The sequence below is a fragment of the Mustelus asterias genome, chromosome 1, assembly GCF_964213995.1.
Source record: "Mustelus asterias chromosome 1, sMusAst1.hap1.1, whole genome shotgun sequence".
In the NCBI taxonomy this organism is placed as follows: domain Eukaryota; kingdom Metazoa; phylum Chordata; class Chondrichthyes; order Carcharhiniformes; family Triakidae; genus Mustelus; species Mustelus asterias.
Genome location: NC_135801.1, coordinates 142565048 through 142585373, shown reverse-complemented (window position 1 = coordinate 142585373; position 20326 = coordinate 142565048). Strand labels below are relative to the sequence as shown.

Below are 20326 nucleotides of genomic sequence, written 5' to 3'. Positions count from 1 at the left end.
TGTTACGTCATATCGCTGGTAATGTACGCTCACTGACATCACTTCAGTCAATCTTGGCAATGTGTCCACAACAAGGGATCTGAGGCAAAAGTAAATTGCTAATACAAAAAATAGAAACTGTACTCCTCTAAAATACAATGAGCAAAGGGGATTAACATTACTAGTGTAATCGTGGCATTCAAATGAACATTTTCAGCTTACTATCCTCTGCCACTGTAACACCGTCGCTAATAGCAATCCTTACTCTCAACTGTGCTGTAATATAAATACGGTAGGCGTATTGCCTCCAGAATAACTAAGAAGAAGTTGTTGCAATCTGGAATACAAGGCCTGTAAAGAAAGGTCTTGGAAGCAGATTCAATTGCAACTTGCAAAACAGAAATCTAGAGCGCAATTCTCCCGAAAAATGTCCCCAGCTGGAAAAGCGGTGTGATTCCCGTCGGGTGGGTCGGCACGGTCCAGATCGCATTCCACCCACACTTAGACACTTTTTTTGCTGCTTGCCCGCCAGGAAAGAGATGTGAGGGACTTAAAGATACCTGCATTGTCGGATCCTCAGAGATCAGGTGCCCTTTAAAAAGGGTGCCCCGATCTCCAGACAATCCTACAGCACCCCCACCCTACTCGCCAGCAAAGACGACACACCTTCTGATCCACCACTCTGCCCACCCCACACACCACCCGCCACCCCCCCCCCCCCCCCCCCCCCGGCTCCCGAGTGAGTGAGCGAAATCCCACTATGGGCTCGCCAAAGGACCCCGCCCCCAAATTCAGGTCCCCTCATAACCAGCCCCATTCTTACACCCCCTCCCGCCCCCCTGCACCTCCTAAAGGCCCTGCCCCTCACCTCCCCTTCAGGCCATGCCCCTTGGCAGAACCATCCTGGCAGTGCCATCCTGTCCTCCTAGACCCCGCCTCCCCAATAACACCACCCCCCCCCCCCCCCCCCCCCGCCCCCCACCAACCCACCAGCATGGACATCATGTCTAGTCTTGGTTTGCGGACACCGGTAGTGATTTCCACTGGCACAGGAGAATTGAAGGAACCTGGTGAAATCGGCTTAAAGCCAAATCTGCAGATTTAAATTAAGATTTAAATATGCTAATCTAGTTCACACGCTTGCTCGGGGCAGGGGCAGGGAGAATCCCAAAATGAAGCCTGTCTTTGTGTGATACACTGCAATCTGTTTGACACTTTAACTGCAATCGAGTTTAGAGAAGATTATTCCTGTGCGAATGTGCCCACTGAGACGAGATGGAACAATTCTCTACTCTGCACCCAGCCACACTTCAGAGCAGAGGAGCCTTTAAACAGTAACAAAACAATTCAGAATTCCCACTTAATTTATCTAACCTAATTCTTTCCATTCCAGGTTGTCTGCTCTGCCTGGTGACACAGGAGGCAGACAAATCATGTGTTTATCTCTGTTTCCATGGCTAGTTTTTTCCCCTGGAACAGGTTGCTGGCCTGTTCCCAGCGCCTATAGCTTGAGGGGGCGCCATTCCACAGCAAACATGGTTGTCCTGGAGACTTCCCCGCTCTTACCCCTTGCCATACTTATTGGAAGGATTTACAGATTGATAAGCAACTTGTTTGGCTGTGTTATGAACGCACCTTCTGTCGTCATCGCGTCCTGGAGTATTACTCGAACTTGGAGCTTCATGGCTCAGAGGCAGGGATACTATCCACTGCACCACAGGACCGCCACCCAGATAAACTACATCAAACCAATTACCAGGGAGAGATACCATCCTGTACAAGTGTACCACAACACTGATTTAATTACCCTCACCACCACCCAACCTCCTTCACTTAACTCTTTGATTTGATGTGATTGGATTTATTATTGTCACATGTGTTGGCATACAATGAAAAGTGTTGTTTCTTGCACACTATACAGACAAAGCATACTGTTCTTGGAGAAGGAAATGAGAGAGTGCAGAATGTAGTGTTACAGTCATAGTTAGGGTGTAAAGAAAGATCAACTTAATGCAAGGTAGGTCCATTCAAAGTCTGATGGCAGCAGGGAAGAAGCTGTTCTTGAGTCGGGTACATGTCCTCAGACTTTTGTATCTTTTTCCCGTTGGAAGAAGGTGGAAGAGAGTATGGTATGAAGAGAGTACTCAAAATTAATGGTACCTTCAGCAACCCTCATGAAATAGTTTGTGCTTACTATTGCTCACATTTTACACAGGAGTATATTGTTGACCACTAGATATTGAGTTATTATTTTTCATGCGGTATTTAATCTCAGAGGGCTCGCTTGGTGAATGCATTGCTCAGCGACCAGAAAGGTCCCAGATCCAATTTGTGGTCTGTACTAAGTTAGCTGACCTCAGCCACGGTGGGTACTGGGCCTCACAATTGGCCTCAGCAATCTTTGTCTAAGCTTGATAGGAAAAGGGGGCCAGAAGAGTTGGAGCGGTCCCAGTGACCGTATATTATGAATGATGGGCTACAGCCTGACTCCGTGTGCTTGTGTGACAATGGATTGAAGTCAATGGAAATAAAAATGAGCAGGGAAGTAAAACGAGACTACAGACTTGCTATCTCCTGTTCTGCACCGTCGCACAAAGCCAACATCTAGGCCTTTGTGCATGAACATTGGTCGAGGATGTGGCCAGGGTCTTCGACTCCATCACACTTAAGGCAGTGAATATCAGTTGATTTGTTTGAGTGAGATTCTGGAGGACAGCTGATACTCATGGATCTGCAAAATAGTATGAGGAAGGCATCCCTTCAAAAGTAAAAAGAAGAGATGGATATAGAGAAAAATCTCTTTCAGAACGAACAGACCTACACTATAATGAATCACAATTTGTCTGCAGTGGATTGAAAGCGCTGTTTCCATGCTTGAGATGACATTGACTCCGGGGGTAAACAAATTGGCAATTTTCAGAAATAAAAGAGTTTTGAGGTTTTCCCCTGTGCAGCTACAAGTGTTGTATACAGTGGTGAATCAGGATCCCTGGCTGATTCAAATCTCTGAGGGCTTGCAGCAAGGACTGAGGCAATTCTGCGAAAACTATTTTTACATTACTCACTTCTTGAATTCAACTGTCAAAACGCCAAGAGAAAATTTTAAAACCAGCTGAAATTAACGTCAGAATTGTGAATGCGGATGAGGAACTGGATAGTGGAGTGATGAATGGCCGCAGCAGGTCAAAACAACAACCATTTTTCTTTGTGGCGCTCCTCGCTTTGAAGGGTTACATGGAGCAAAAATAAACAGGAGAGGGTAAAAACACAAGAGTTGGAGAGAAAATGGAAAATGGGAATGACTAATGACCATAGAATCATACAATACAGAGGCTATTCGGCCTATCAGGGCCAAGCTGGCTCTTTGAAGCAGATATCTCATCTGTCCCACTCTCCTGCACTTTGTCAATAACCCTGCAACTCTGTCCATTCCAGTTCACACAGGACAAAGTAAATTGTTACGTTTACTAATGAAACAACATTGCCCATCAACCATGAGCAAAGTGACATGTGCTTCTAACCAGAAAAGCTTTTGTCCCTGTAGACAACTTCTATAAGCTCCCAGTGCCGCATTCCAACAGTGAAAGAAATTTCAATAAGACCATGAGACATAGGAGCAGAATTAGGCCACTCGGCCTATCGAGTTTGCTCCGTCATTCAATCATGGCTGCTATTTTTCTCATCCCCATTCTCCTGCCTTTTCCCCATAACCCCTGATCCCCTTATTAATCAAGAATCTATCTATCTCTGTTTTAAAGACACTCAATGACCTGGCCTCCACTGCCTTCTGCGGCAAAGAGTTCCACAGATTCACCACTCTCTGGCTGAAGAAATTCCTCCTCATCTCTGTTTTAAAGAATCGTCCCTTTAGTCTGAGGTTGTGCCCTATGGTTCTAGTTATTCCTACTAGTCAAAACATCCTCTCCACGTCCACTCTATCTAGGCCTCGCAGTCACTTGTAAGTTTCAATAAGATCCCCCCTCATCCTTCCAAACTCCAATGAGTACAGACCCAGATTCCTCTACCGTTCCTCAACTGTAATATTGATTTAAGAAAAGCAAATTTCTCAAGTTTAGATTAGAACCTATAGAAAGACTTACGCAGCTGCCCACAGCTACTAAGTGCAGAGCAAAACAAGAAAGCAGTCAAGCAGGATCTGATTCTCACAATGGAATGGTCATGACTAATTGCAAGGGTCACATTTTAGTTTCTGTTTAATCATTTTTCCACGGAAAGGTTCTGGCAGTGAATTACACTTAAGGGTTGTGTTTTTGACTTAAAGTGGGTTCACACGAGGTCAGTGTTCTGCTGTCAGTCACCTGCTACAGCTGCCAGGATAAAGAGGAGTTTATATGCTAAAGGGCCAGGGATTGAAGATGTGTTCTGCAAAAACCGGAGACGGGGAAAGCACTAAAACAGCACCAGGAAAAATGTGTACACTTCCCACCTGCCATTTTGGGCATGGAAATACTGGAGGTGTTCCTATTACCCACTCCTCAGGTTGGTATTAGGCCATCTGCACAGACAAAAATGAACTCGCTAGAATTTAGATTGCAACAGGCAATTTATTACCGTGTCTCGCGGGACAGTGGTTGGCATTGCTGCCTCACAGCACCAGGGTCCCAGGTTCAATTCTGGCCTTGTCTGTGTGGAATTTGCACATTCTCCCTGTGACTGTGTGGGTTTCCTCCGGGTGCCCCAGTTTCCTCCCACAGTCCAAAGATGTGCGGATTAGGTTGATTGGCCATGCTAAATTGTTCCGAGTGTCAGGGGGATTAGCAGGGTGTGGTAAATCACTGTTAGCTTATTACCTGTATATGTGACATGCCTGGACACATCCCTGCTGGCCCTACCCGAGACTCCTCCCCCCCCGGTCCAGGTATAAAGGCGACTGCTCCCCACCCCCCCCCCCCGCCTCAGTCTGGACCAGTTCATCAGCATGGGTGTGCTCCAAGTCTTTTGCTAATAAAAGCCTATTTGTTCTTGCATACAAACTAGTCTTTGCTCGATTGATGGTGCATCAATTTTATTAGCAAAAGTTTTGGGATGGAGCAGATACTAAAACCCGACAAACTCGAACTGGACCCTCAAGCTGTAGGAGCCTCTAACAGCTTCGATCACTGGCTGCGCTGTTTCGAAACTTTCCTCACCTCCTCCTCCGTCGTCCGGACCGAAACCGACAAGCTACACGTGCTCCACGCACGGGTAAGCGATCAAGTATTCTCGATGATTAGAGATGCTGAAACTTACAAAGATGCGATCGAACTTTTAAAAGGCCAGTACAACAAACAGTCGAATGAAATCTACGCCAGACATCTTCTGGCTACTCGCAGACAACAGCCAGGAGAATTGGGTGATGAATTCCTGCGTGCGTTGCGAGCACTTGGCAGGGCCTGCAACTGTAAGACCGTAACAGCCGCCCAAAACACTGAGGAACTAATCAGAGATGCCTATGTCACGGGTATCAGGTCAATCTATATCCGACAACAACTACTGGAACAGGGTGGGCTGGACCTACAAAAGACTGTGGCGCTTGCCGACTCGTTAGAGGCGGCCTTCCGTAATCTCGAGGCCGACACCCCCGACCACGGGGGCACATCGTGGACACCGCGGCTGCCCCCACCTCTGTAACTCGGGAGGGCCGCAGGCCTACGCCATGCCACGTCCCACCAATGACCCGACCGCTGCGGCAGTCTCCGGAGGTCCGAAGTGCTACTTCTGCGGCCTGGGGAAGCACCCCCGACAATGCTGCCTGACGAAGGATGCGATCTGTTCCGGGTGTGGAAAGAAGGGCCATTACGTGAAGGTATGCAGAGCGAAATCGACCTCCAAGCCCAGTAGTACCGCGTGCGACCCGCGGGGGCCGCCATTTTGGGCGCCGGTAGCCACGTGCGACTACTCGCAAAATCCAACGGTGGCTTCGATTACGCTGGACCAATCCAGGCCTTACCAACTCGCCAGGTCCATGATGGACATCGAGGTAAACGGTCGCATTACAGACTGTTTGTTTGACTGTGGGAGTACGGAGAGCTTTATTCACCCTAACACAGTGAGTCGCTACGCCCTTTCAGCACTGCCAGTGAAGCAAACGATCTCCATGGCTTCAAAGTCCCACTCGGTGGATGTCCTCGGGTACTGCGTGGCGACCCTGACTGTACGGGGCACAGTGTACAAAAATTTCAGGCTCCTCGTGCTGCCACAACTCTGCGCTGCCGTACTCCTGGGGCAAGATTTCCTGAGTCACCTTAAGAGCGTCACCATGGAGTATAATGGGCCTTTTCCCCCGCTCTCCGTTTGCAATCAGCAGTTCTTAGATCACCCACCGCGCACCACCTGCAGCCTCTCGACCCTTGAAGTCGCCCCTCCCTCACTGTTTGAAGATCTCACCCCCGACTGCAAGTCCATTGCCACCAAGAGCAGACGGTACAGTGCTGGAGACAAAGCTTTTATCAGGTCCGAAGTGCAACGGCTCCTAGGGGAGGGGGTCATCAAGGCCAGTACCAGCCCCTGGAGAGCCCAAGTAGTAGTTGTTAAAACTGGGGAGAAACATCGCATGGTCATTGACTACAGTCAGACCATTAACCGCAACACACAGCTGGACGCGTACCCCCTTCCCTGCATATCTGACATGGTTAATCAGATTGCGCAATATCGGGTGTTCTCCACCATCGACTTAAAATCTGCATACCACCAGCTCCCTATCTGCCCGTAGTACCGCCAATATACTGCCTTCGAGGCGGATGGCCGCCTCTATCACTTCCTTAAGGTCCCCTTCGGCGTCACCACTTGGTTTTCCAGTGTGAGATGGACCAAATGGTAGACCAGAACGGGCTGCGGGCCACCTTCCCGTACCTGGATAACGTCACCATCTGCGGCCATGATCAGCAGGACCACGACGCCAACCTCCACAAATTCCTCCACACTGCCACACTCCTAAATCTGACCTATAATAAGGAGAAGTGCGTATTCCGCACACACCGCCTCGCCATCCTTGGTTGTGTTGTGGAAAACGGGGTCACCGGTCCCGATCCTGACCGCATGCGTCCCTTCCTGGAACTCCCCCTCCCCACCAGCCTCAAAGCACTGAGGAGATGCCTGGGCTTCTTCTCGTATTACGCCCAGTGGGTCCCCAATTATGCGGATAAAGCCCGTCCACTCATCAAATCTACCTCTTTTCCCCTGACGGCAGAGGCCTGCCTGGCCTTCGACCGCATCAAAGCAGACATCGCGAAGGCCACGGTGCACGCTGTAGATGAATCCATCCCGTTCCAGGTGAAGAGCGATGCGTCTGACTTCGCCCTGGCCACCACCCTTAACCAGGTGGGCAGACCCGTGGCCTTCTTCTCACGAACCCTCCAGGGCCCTGAAATTCGACACTCCTCTGTCGAAAAGGAGGCCCAAGCCATAGTGAAAGCTGTATGGCACTGGTGCCACTACTTAGCTGGTAACCGATTCACCATACGGACCAACGGTCAGTTGCATTCATGTTTAATAACACGCAGCGGGGCAAGATCAAAAACGATAAAATATTGAGGTGGAGAATCGAGCTCTCCACCTACAATTACGACATCTTATATCGGCCCGGGAAGCTCAATGAGCCCCCAGACGCCCTGTCCCGGGGAATATGTGCCAGCGCACAAATAGACCAATTGCAGACTCTCCACAACGACCTCTGCCACCCGGGGATCACCAGGTTTTTTCACTTCATTAAAGCCCATAACCTGCCCTACTCCTTTGAGGAAGTCAGGTCTATAACCAGACACTGCCAGGTCTGCGCAGAGTGCAAGCCGCACTTCTATCGGCCAGACAGAGCACACCTCATAAAGGCCACCCGCCCTTTCGAACGCCTAAGTGTTGCCTTCAAAGGCCCCCTCCCCTCTTCTGACCGCAACATATACTTCCTCAACGTCATTGATGAATAGTCACGTTTCCCCTTCGCTATTCCCTGCCCGGATATGACCTCGGCCATGGTCGTCAGGGCCCTGCACAGCCTCTTCACCCTGTTCGGTTTCCCTAGCTATATCCATAGCAACCGGGGATCCTCCTTTATGAGTGATGAGCTGTGACAGTACCTGCTCTCCAAAGGCATAGCCTCGAGTAGGACCACCAGCTACAACCCCAGGGGGAACGGACAGGTAGAGAGGGAGAACGCGACAGTCTGGAAGGCCGTTTTACTAGCTCTGAGATCTAAAGGTCTTCCAGTCACCCACTGGCAAGAGGTCCTCCCTGATGCACTACATTCAATTAGATCACTCCTTTGCACAGCTACCAATGCTACCCCTCATGAAAGAATATTTGTTTTCCCCAGAAAGTCCTCCTCGGGGACCTCACTACCATCGTGGCTGACGTCCCCAGGCCCTGTCCTGCTCCGGAAGCACGTGAGGACCCATAAGTCGGACCCCCGGTCGAAAGGTTCCAACTCCTCCACGCCAACCTCCAATACGCCTATGTGGCGTACCCCGACGGATGGGAGGACACGGTCTCTTTTCGAGACCTGGCACCCGCAGGTGCCCCAGGGGCCACTACGACCCACAACCCCACACCCCCAACGTTGTCCATACAGCACCAGGGCCACAGCACGCTCCCCTACCCCCCCGTATACAGCACGCCTGAGCCCCAGGAGCTGCCACCACGCACCCGACAATCTGAAGGGACAACAGACGACTCGAGCGACTATGACCTGGCGCCTGAACCAACACCGCGGCCACCTGAACCAACACCACAACCGGCACTACGGCGGTCGCAGCGGCAGATCAAGCCCCCAGAGAGACTAAATTTGTAATTCTGTAAATATCGTTCCACCCACCTCACCCCCGCCGGACTCTTTTTTTAAACAGGGGGTGAATGTGGCAAACCACTGTTAGCTTATTACCTGTATATGTGATATGCCTGGACACGTCCCTGCCGGCCCTGCCCGGGACTCCTCCCCGCCCTGGTCCAGGTATAAAGGCGACTGCTCCCCACCCCCCTGCCTCAGTCTGGACCAGTTCATCAGCATGGGTGTGCTCCAAGTCTTTTGCTAATAAAAGCCTATTTGTTCTTGCATACAAACTAGTCTTTGCTTGATTGATGGTGCAGCACAGGGTAAATGTGTGGGGTTGGGGGAATTGGGCCTGGGGGGGATTGTGGTTGGTACAGACTTGATGGACTGAATTGCCTCCTTCTGTACTGTAGGGATTCTGTGATTCCTTTAAAGATTATAATGAGTAAGAAGACTCTTTTGAGATCAGGATGGGGTGTCTGAAACAAATGTGGAACGTAGACAGTTTTGCGGAGAAGCTAACTGACGAGAAAGTCAAAGCCCCCCTCCAACTTCATACACTCAAAAGCATCATGATAATCAATTGATCAGAGGGAGACTATTGAGATCCAGGGGCGTCACTTTTAAGAAGAATGTTGCCTTTGGCTGAAATACCTGAGAAAAAAGACCGTCCATGAAAAGTGAAATATTTTCTGGTTGACAGAAAGGGAAGTGAAGTCAGTTGGTTTAAGGTGAAGTTTGATTATAGTCATTATTTATGCACTAAAAAACTATAACAGTTGAATACTTTGTCCCTGACATTGTCTCACTGAAGCAGTCACAGTCTGAGTCCTGAAAAACTTTAATATCACATACGAAGGAACAGGGATCTATTTTAACATTGACCACAGGATGTACAACTGGCAATAGTTGCTTATGATTAGATAACCACCCTGTGCAAGCTGGCTTTCTGACCATCATCTCCACTGGATGGCTGAAATGCACAACTGTTCAGGTGGGAGGCCAATTTAACACACGATTAAGAGTCCTGTGACATTCATACAATCTCAACTGGGCATATAGCATGCACACTCTGTCCAATTTCAGCTGTTGATTCAGCTGAATAAGAGATCAAAAATGTATGTTCTTAATTTTTTTAATGGGGTCAAACCAGCCCAGGCCTCATCAGCGTGCAACGCAGATAGAATTTAATCACACGCCTCAACTATCTGTCCAAAATGAAGTTGGGGCTTGATGTTTGAGATTTTGATGTACTGAAGCAGTCCATGATTATATACAAAAGACCAGGTCAACATTCACAGGTTTGGGCTGCTAAGTGGCAAATGACATTCATGCCCCACAAGTGCTAAGCAATGACCATCTCCAACAGGGAGAAAATCTACTCATCTCCCCATGGCATTCAATGGCATTACCATTGCTCAATACCCCACTATCAACATTCTAGGGATTCCTATTGATCAGACATTGAACTTGACCAGCCATATAAATACTGTGGTTATAAGGTTAGGTGCGAGGCTGAGAATCCTGCGGTAAGTCACATTCTGACTCCCCAAAGCCTGTCCACAATCTACAAGGCACAAGTCAGGAGTGTGATGGAATACTCCCCACTTGCCTGGATGGGTGCAGCTCCAACAACACTCAAGAAGCTTGACACATCCAGGACAAAGGAGCCTGCTTGATTGGTACCCCTTTCATAAACATTTGCTCCCTCCACCGCCAACATACAGCAGTGTGTACCATCTACCCGATGGACTACAACAGTTTGTCAAGACTTCTTCGACACAACCTTCCAAATGCCACCTTTACCACTCAGAAGGAGGAGGACAGCAGACACGTGGGAACACCACCACCTGCAAGTTCCCCTCAAAACCACTCAACATCCTGACTTGGAAATATATTTCACTGTTATGGGTCAAGATCCTGAAACTCCATCCCTAACAGCGCTGAGAGTTTATCTGCACTACTATGATTGTAGCAATTCAACCACCACCTTCTCAAGGGCAATTAAAGCGCATCAAGGTAGATAAATCCCCGGGACCTGGTGGTGTATCCCAGGACATTGTGGGAGGCTAGGGAGGAAATTGTTGGTCCCCTAGCAGAGATATTTGAGTCATCGATAGTCACAGGTGAGGTGCCTGAAGATTGGAGGGTGGCAAATGTTGTGCCTTTGTTTAAAAAGGACTGCAGGGAAAAGTCTGGGAACTATAGGCCAGTGAGCCTCACATCTGTGGTGGGTAAGATGTTGGAAGGTATTTTGAGAGACAGGATCGACAGGCATTTAGAGACTCAAAGACTGATTAGGGACAGTCAGCATGGTTTTGTGAGTGGAAAATCATGTCTCACAAACTTGATTGAGTTTTTTGAGGGGGTGACCAAGAAGGTAGATGAGGACAGTGCAGTTGATGTTGTCTACATGGACTTTAGCAAGGCCTTTGACAAGGTACCGCATGGTAGGATGTTGCATAAGGTTAAATCTCGCGGGATCCAGGGTGAGGTAGCTAAATGGATACAAAATTGGCTTGATGACCAAATGAAGTCTCACAACACCAGGTTAAAGTCCAACAGGTTTATTTGGCAGCACTAGCTTTCGGAGCCTCAGGCTCCTTCTTCAGGTGAGTGAGGACTTGTGTTCCCAAACAGGGCATATGAAGACACAAACTTAATTTCCAAGATAATGGTTGGAATGTGAGTTTTTACAGGTAATCAAGTCTTAAAGGTACAGACAATGTGAGTGGAGAGAGGGTTAAGCACAGGTTAAAGAGATGTGTATTAACAGGACAGTTAGTGAGATTTTGCAAGCCCAGGCAAGTCGTGGGGGTTACAGATAGTGTGACATAAACCCAAGATCCCTGTTGAGGCCGTCGTCGTGTGTGGAACTTGATGACAGAAGCCAGAGGGTGGCTGTAGAGGATCGTTTTTCAAACTGGAGGCCTGTGACCAGCGGTGTGCCTCAGGGATCAGTGCTGGGTCCACTGTTATTTGTCATTTTTATTAATGATTTGGATGAGAAAATAGGAGGCATGGTTAGTAAGTTTGCAGATGACACCAAGATTGGTGGCATAGTGGACAGTGAAGAGAGTTATCTCAGATTGCAACGGGGATCCTGATCAATTGGACCAGTGGGCTGACGAATGGCAGATGGCGTTTAATTTAGATAAATGCAAGGTGATGTATTTTGGTAGATTGAACCAGGGCAGGACTTACTCAGTTAATGGTAAGGCGTTGGGGAGAGTTACAGAACAAAGAGATCTAGGGGTACATGTTCATAGCTCCTTGAAAGTGGAATCACAGGTGGACAGAGTGGTGAAGAAGGCATTCAGCATGCTTGGTTTCATTGGTCAGAACATTGAATACAGGAATTGGGATGTCTTGTTGAAGTTGTACAAGACATTGGTAATCCCACACTTGGAAGACTGTGTACAGTTCTGGTCACCCTATTATAGAAAGAATCTTATTAAACTAGACAGAGTGCAGAAAAGTTTTACTAGGATGCTGCTGGGACTTGCTGGTTTGATTATAAGGAGAGGCTGGATAGACTGGGACTTTTTCTCTGGAGCGTAGGAGGCTGAGAGATGATCTTATCGAGGTCTATAAAGTAATGAGCGGCATAGATCAGCTCGATAGTCAATATCTTTTCCCAAAGGTAGGGGAGTCTAAAACTAGAGGGCATAGGTTTGAGGTGAGAGGAGAAAGATACAAAAGTGTCCAGAGGGGCAATTTTTTACACAGAGGGTGGTGAGTGTCTGGAACAAGCTGCCAGAGGTAGTAGTAGCGGCAGGTACAATTTTGCCTTTTAAAAAGCATTTAGACAGTTACATGGGTAAGATGGGTATAGAGGGATATGGGCCAAATGCGGGCAATTGAGACTAGCTTCGGGGTTTAGAAAAAGGGAGGCATGGACAAGTTGGACCAAAGGGCCTGTTTCCATGCTGTAAACCTCTATGACTCTATGAATTATGGATGGACAAAAAGTCTGATCTCGTTAGCACCTCTCAGATCCCAGGAATTAATAAAATGTGTTTTTAAATACTCCCCTTGCTTTAGCTGGGTTTTCTGGCCACCTACTCGGAAGAACAGGTTGAAACTGAACAGACAGGATGTCGGCAGCTAAACCAATTTTAACTGCCCATCTTCAGAGCATAGAGTCATAGAACCATAGAGTGTAGAAAAGGCCCTTGGCCCATCGAGTCTGCACCAACAATAACTACCACTAAAGGCATGCTTATCGCATTTTCCTGCACTTTTCCCATATCCTTGAATGTTATGACATTTCAAGTGCTCATCCAAATATTTTTCAAAGGTTGTAAGGGTAGGATCAAATTGCTCATTCTACTTCTGAACACTTATCCGTGTATCAGTGGTCCTGAAAGCATACCAACCCAGGAGCCAATTTAAAGAAGTCTGCCAGAATTCTTTGATGTAAAGATTTAACTTCGACAAAAGAACTCAAAATGTTGTTTTATACCTCATAACAGGTTCAGAGAAAAGGGGGTTCGGCTTCTCTAAATTATCTCCAGCCAGATCCGCTGATAATCTGCTGGAATCAACAGACTACTAACTACATAGATAGTTATCAGGAAGTGCTTCTGATAAGATTAGCACTTTGCAATTGAAAAGTGTGAATAGATCAGCCAGCATCATTGCTGTAATGGATGGCTGAGTTGTCTGTGAAATTCACACAGTGCAATTTGCAGCCACATTTACAGAATGCAAATTGCATCTCAACCGAGAGAGATTAAGCCCACAGAATCACAAAGTTAAACTAACTATGCAATCCCATCGACGTATGTTAAAATTACAGAAACTATTTAGAAATTCGAATCGTGACGCAGCTCATAACCATAAAAGCCACATTTCTCTCATTTACATTGTCATCTCTTTTTAACCTTAATGGTGTTCTGCAGTGGAGGTCTTGGGCCTTCATTTTGGCTTTGGAACAATAAAAACAATGCAAAATGACTTTGTCTGCAAGTTCAGTACCTTATAAAAATTAATTTATGGGATGTGGGGTGTCACTGGCAAGATCAGCATTTATTGCCCGTCCCTCGATGTCCTTGAGAAGGTGGTGGTGGGCTGCCTTCTTGAACTGCTGCAGTCCCTGAAGTATAGATAGAAACACCCACAGTGCTGCTAGGGAGAGATGACCAGGATTTGGATCTTCACCAAAGATGTACAGGTTAGGTTGATTTGGCCATGGTAAATTGTCCCGTAGTGTCAGAGGGATTAGCAGGGTGTGGTGTTACGGGATTAGAGTCTGGGTGGGATTGTTGTCAGTACAGGCTTGATGGGCCGAATGGCCTCCTTCTGCACTGTAGGCATTCTATGATTAGACCCAGCTTCTTAAATAAGTCTGTTGTTCTATAGGTAAGTCAATAAAAATTTAAGGAAGAAAAATCACCTTTGATGGCTCAGTTGGTAAACGGTATATTACTGAACCTGCAAAGATACTGGGCAACCTGACTGCTTAATTATGGGTATTATAGCTGATCTCATTACCCTCATATCCAGGGAGCACAAAAAGCAGGACTCCCATCATTGATGGTTGCCCAGTGACCCCTGCTGCAAAAGGATGTTCATGCAGATGTCCCATCAGGAAAAGATCAGACCTGTGCTTCGTACATCTGGTTAAATAGCCCGACAACAAGCATTACAAAGGATCACAGAGGATTTAAAAAATACTAAAGAGAAAGTCTTGCTCCACAACCACGGGATATCTCAAAATGTTTTACACCGAATGAAGTTTAAAAAAAAATATATAGTCACCTTTGTATAAAGAGGGGACAACAGGAGTGAAAGGAATAGTGAGCAGCAGTAGAGTTGAGCAATTAATAAATAATCCAATCCGATGCAGTAAGTATTTTGTCTTATCATTGTTGTTACTGGAATTACGTGTGATTCTAAGGAAAGTCACTGGCAGCCGGACAAGTTTTTATTTATTCACAGTATGTGGGTGTGGCTGGCAAGGCCAACATTTGTTGCCCATCCCTAAGTACCCCTGAACTGAGTGGTTTGCTCGGCTATTTCAGAGAGCAGTTAAAAGTTAAACACATATTCAAGTGACAGACCCAATATCACAACTGAATTGTCACTGTATCATTGCTATGTTTTATGTCTGGCTCTGTCTGAAAAGTATAACGTTGGGCACCTAACCTTTTTAATTTATCTACATTGCAGCTCCTCGCAATGGGTAAAGAGGCATGGCAACAATGAGAGGGTGGCAGAAGTGGCATGTGGTCATACAAAAATGTACATTTTATAAGATAAACACACAATACAGGCCTAGACTAGGGTATGAAATGGCCTTTTAAAAAAATAATAAAATACTGGGTTGCTCATCTGTTAACTTTGCAGTTAGATGGGGGCGAATGCAGCATAGAACTTTGAAAGAAATTCCAGAATACCTGGGCTTCCAATTATTCCGGTACTGCTTCCTTGCTCGGGCCCCACATGGCACAAGCCTGAACAATGGCAGTCGCACTAATATTAATGAGGCACTGCAGTTGATGGAGGAACCAAGGACATGGTCCTTTGAACCTCCTTGTGGGTAGGAGTGCCACTGGTCATGAACGTGAAAGGGCTGGTGGCAACATCAAGCACCTCGGGCTCTTAGCAGCTCAGGGCAGCACGGTGGCACAGTGATTAGCACTGCTGCCTCACAGCACCAGGGACCCGGGTTCAATTCTGGTCTTGGGTCACTGTCTGTGTGGAGTTTTCACATTCTCCGTGTGTCTGCGTGGGATTCCTCCGGGTGTTCCGGTTTCCCCCACAGTCCAAAGATGTGCGGGTTAGGTGGATTGGCCATGCTAAATTGCCCCTTAGCATCATGGGGACTAGCTAGGGTAAATGCACAGGGTTATGGGGATAGGGCCTGGGTGGGATTGTGGTGGGGCAGTTTCGATGGGCCAAATGGCCTCTTCTGCACTGCAGGATTCTATGATTCTATTAGCATAGATGGGCCATCGTTATAGTTGGAATTATAAAGTGGGAGTTGAATCTATGCACCTTATAAACTTGCAGGGAGCAATCCCTGAAATGCCTTGACACATGCAAGATGTACAACTTATTAATGAATCAAGCATTTCCTTCCTGCTCATTAATGACAAAGCCTGCTTACTTGCAGCTTTCTTGTGCCAATTGATCAAGTGCATGGGATTAAAATTATCACCTACCTATTGATTGGTGGTAACCAGAAACCTCTAAAAATCTGAATTAGACGTTTGTGAATGAAAGTTCGATGCCTATTCATCCTCTACATATATTTCTGTGTGTTATGATACCAGGGCCGCGAGCTGTAAAGTTCTCAAAAATCGCCAGCAGCAATGCAACTATCTGAACTCAAGCTGTGAACCCACTCTGTAAGGCTGCCCTTGTTTGGTTTGACACTTGGTTAAAGATGATAACCCAAATGCAATGCACTGCGTTACTGACTTATTAAAAGCAGCCTCCAGTTTGACAGCTAGATGATGCTAGCTTTCAGTTTCACTAGGTACCTGCCAATTCACTGCTTGCTGCAGCAGCAGGGGTTGGAGGGCTGTTGTCAGTGCAGTCAACTGTACAACACCATTCCCTTTCATCCTCCTCTTCCTCCTCCTCCTCTTCCTCATGTAAACTATACCGAGGGTCAGCTGCAGCCATATGTTCATTAAACTCCATCAACAGTGAAGAGTCTGAGACATTGCAGGAACCCGCTCCACAAACAAACAAACCAGCAAACCACACGAAGTGCTGGACAACCAAAAATATGCCCTAACCATTGATTTCTTTTTTTGTTGCTGTTATTGACGCACAGACTGTCAAATGTAATGACGGTTCGGTTCCAGGCAAATTCTCGGAAAATGCGTGACTTCAGCCAACTCGGTGTGGGAATGAGATTCATCATCAGGATGGAATTTAAACAGTGCCTTGACTGCCATGCAGCAACACTGAACTTAACACTTTAAAACCAACCAGAGCTCAGTGAGCAGATATTTGAAATCATTGGACATCGTTTAATAACTTTTAAAACAAAAAAACCCAAATATTCAACAGAATTACCCACCTTATAACAGACTTGTACCGTTTCTCCCCCCTCTCTCTCCCCATGGCTGAACAAATGCCAAGGAATGATTTACTGGACAGCCAAAGAACACCATAAACCACCAGGACAAAGTTGGAAGGTTCTTTTTTACATTTGTTTGCTATACTTTTTAAAAAAGTTTGTTTGTTTGCTATACTTTTAAAAAAAGTATAGAACTTTATCTCTTGAAGCACAGATTCAAGAACAACTTCTTCCCTGCTGCCATCAGACTTTTAAATGGTCCTATCATATATTAAGCTGATCTTTCTCACCCCCCTATCCGTAACTGCAACACTATATTCTGCTTTCCTTCTCCCCTCTGTACTCTATGAATGGTATGTTTTGTCTGTATAGCGTGCAAGAAACAATACTTATCATAGAATTATAGAATCCCTACAGTGCAGAAGGAGGCTATTCGGCCCATCGAATCTGGACTGACCACAATCCCACACAGGCTCTATTCCCGTAACCTCACACATTTAACCCGCTAATCCCACTGACACTACGCTCAATTTAGCATGGCCAATTCACCTAACCCGCACATCTTTGGACTATCGCTGTATCCTGGTACATGTGACAATAATAAATCAAATCAAATCGAATAAAACTCATACCTACAATCCCTACAATGAAAACTGTTCTCATTTTAGATTGGGATTTTAGTTCATTTTATACCAGCAGTTAAGTGTCAGGGACTCAGATGTCATTAAACATGCCTCACAACTCTGGATGACATCACGTAAATGTTGCCTCCTTGGCAATAAGTTAGACAATGCTAACTAATGAAAAGGCAATTGCTGGCAACAATGCTCTTGCAGTTTGCTTGCTGATTCAAGGTTGGGGTTGGGGTGTTTCCTGGAAATAATCCAGTTCTCGGAACAGAACGCGATAAAAACCTGTGGTGAAGTGCACACAGTCAAGCAATAGGCACTCAAGAAGAATTGTTTCCACAACAACAATTGTTTCCTGTAGTGTCCATACCCTTCAAACTTGATTCTAATTCGTGACACTCCAGATGTGTAGATTGCATTGTTTTAATTCTACTGTGCGTTGGGAGTGCACAAGAGGAATTTGTAGACCTTTGTCAATCGTCGATCTGTTAGTTACTCTGAAGTCAGCCCAAGCAGAGAATGTGAGAACCATTCGGTAGATCAGGTTGTGTCTATGCAATGAGAACCAGTTAATATTTCAGCCCAATGATTTTTCGTCAAAATCTCCTACTCTTGTTCCTGTTGAGTGAAGTGTATGTTTGGATGGTGCTGTCTGCTTCAGGTTTAATACACTTTCTTATGTTTTTTTCAAAAAAGATACAACAATCTTGTGTCTTTTTAAAAAAAGAAACTTTTGATTTGATTTGATTTAATTATTGTCACATGTATTAGCATACAGCGATAAGTATTGTTTCTTGCACACTATCCAGACAAAGCATTCTGTTCATAGAGAAGGAAATGAGAGAGTGCAGAATGTAGTGTTACAGTCATAGCTAGGGTGTAGAGAAAGATCAACTTAATGCAAGATAGGGGTCAATTTTTAAACTTTAATTAATGAGTACGTTTTAATTAAACTTTGATTTAATTTTATTTCTTTACCAGGCATGTCTGTTCGTTGTTGTCAATGACTTTTCAGCAAAACTGCGGGAGGTGCCAGATGAGTTACAAGGTCCCTAAAGGCATTTCATTCCTTTACTGGGAAATGCTGCAGACTCCAGTGGGCACTTTTCTGATTTGACGTGGTTGAGATTAAGACTGGCAGCAGGACCAGAAGTTGCATTGCTTGCCATTCCATGGCACTGGATGCTGCCAATCACCTTCTCATCTTTTTTTTCAGGTCCCCCTCGCCCTCTATTTTTGGAAATCTCCGATGGGAGTGTGGTTCTATAGGCAATACCCACCCTCTGATATTTATATCGTGCGTGAGGCTGGATGAGAGGGGAAGATGACACAACTGAGGTAGATGCTGTCCTCACTTGATATCCAAGCGCACATTGTGGATGCACCTACACCACACCACAGCATTACGTCTGGAGTGCTTCAAGAATATGGCTCACCAGTACATTCTCAAGGGGCAGTTTGGGGTGGGCAATAAATGCTGACCTTGCCAGCAGCACCTACATCCCATATAAGTATAAATATATATATATATATAAAGAAACAGAAAGTGCAAGCTGTACTGATTAAAGGATACCTGCCCAAAATATATTTTCTTTTAACAGATGTTGACTGACCGTCTCATGTCTTTAGCAGTTTTGGATTTTAATCTCAAGTGTTTGTGGGGCGGCACGGTGCCACAGTGGTTAGCACTGCTGCCTCACAGCGCAGGAACTGGGGTTCGATTCCCAGCTTGGGCCACTGTCTGTGTGGAGTTTGCACAATCTCCCCGTGTGTCTGCATGGGTTTCCTCCGAGTGCTCTGGTTTCCTCCCACAGTCCAAAAAAACATGCTGGTGAGGTGCATTGGCTATGCTAAATTCTGCCTCAGTGAACCCGAACAGACGCTGGAGTGTTGCAACTAGGGGATTTTCACAATAACTTAATTGCAGTGTTAATGTAAGCCTATTTGTGACACTGATAAATAAACTTTAAATAGGTTTGCAAAAATTCTTACCCTTTCGATTGTAATCTACATTCTTTGTCATTTTAATCTTATAGACAGCTTTGTCAAATATCATTTCAAGTCATAAAGCAATTATTTACAGCTCATTACAAATACATTTTACATGTACTCAGGAGTTGCACTTTGTACCGGGGATGAGAAGAAACAAAGAGGTTAAGAGCTGCCAATTTGTAACCACTAAATAGCATATGTCTCTGTAGTAAAGTCCTCAGTAAAAGGTTTTCCTACTTTTAATGTAAAATTTTGGAAACCACACTGTTAAACTTTGTGCAGTAGGATGTACACCATCAATTGTCTGCATCAAATGTAAACCTTCATGGGCAACCAGCCCTGGCACTGCGTCTCAAGATCAGAGAGAATGTCGTTCCTTGTCAAAAGAGTCACCAGATTCAGGAATGTACTGGATGGTGCCAGGTCTGGATAGAGTGGATGGGAAGGGCCAGTTTACCTTAACAAGACAGGTCAGTGACTAGAGAGCATAGATTTAAAGTGAATGGTAGAAGGATTAGAGGGTAGATGAGGGGAACATTTTTCACCCAGAGAGTGGGGTGTTGGAGGGGCTCACTGGAACTCACTGCCTAAGATAGTGGCAGAAACCCTCAACTCATTTATAAGATGTCTGGAGATGCATCTCAAGTACTGCAACCTGCAGGGCGATGGACCAAATGTTAGAAAGTGGGATTAGGCTAGTTTTTTGGTTTATGCAGATACAATAGGCCAAATGGCCTCTTACTGTGCTGATTCTATGATTCATGCAGAATGAACATAAAGGAAGACCTCTTGGTGGACTTACTCTTGTGCCTAACTACTCTGCTATCGTAAATCCCAATGCATTAGTTCGCAGGAGGAGAATCTTTTTGTCTGTTTACCCATATTTTGGAATCCAAAGACCAAATCTAAGCTTTCTGTGACTGGTGG

The 20326-nt window shown here is 46.0% G+C and overlaps 1 protein-coding gene across 2 annotated transcripts in view; it reads right to left on the bottom strand.

The window, feature by feature from the left end:
• Positions 1 to 16451, bottom strand: part of poli (polymerase (DNA directed) iota) — a 70184-nt gene extending 53733 nt beyond the window's left edge. Inside the window, exon 1 of one of the 2 annotated variants that reach the window (XM_078219573.1) lies at positions 16231 to 16451. In XM_078219573.1, the coding sequence (XP_078075699.1) occupies positions 16231 to 16393 (163 nt within the window). In that variant the 5' untranslated portion in view covers positions 16394 to 16451. The remainder of the gene's footprint in view (positions 1 to 16230) is intronic. The other variant, XM_078219595.1, reaches the window with a different exon arrangement.
• Between the last annotated feature and the right edge of the window lie 3875 nt (positions 16452 to 20326).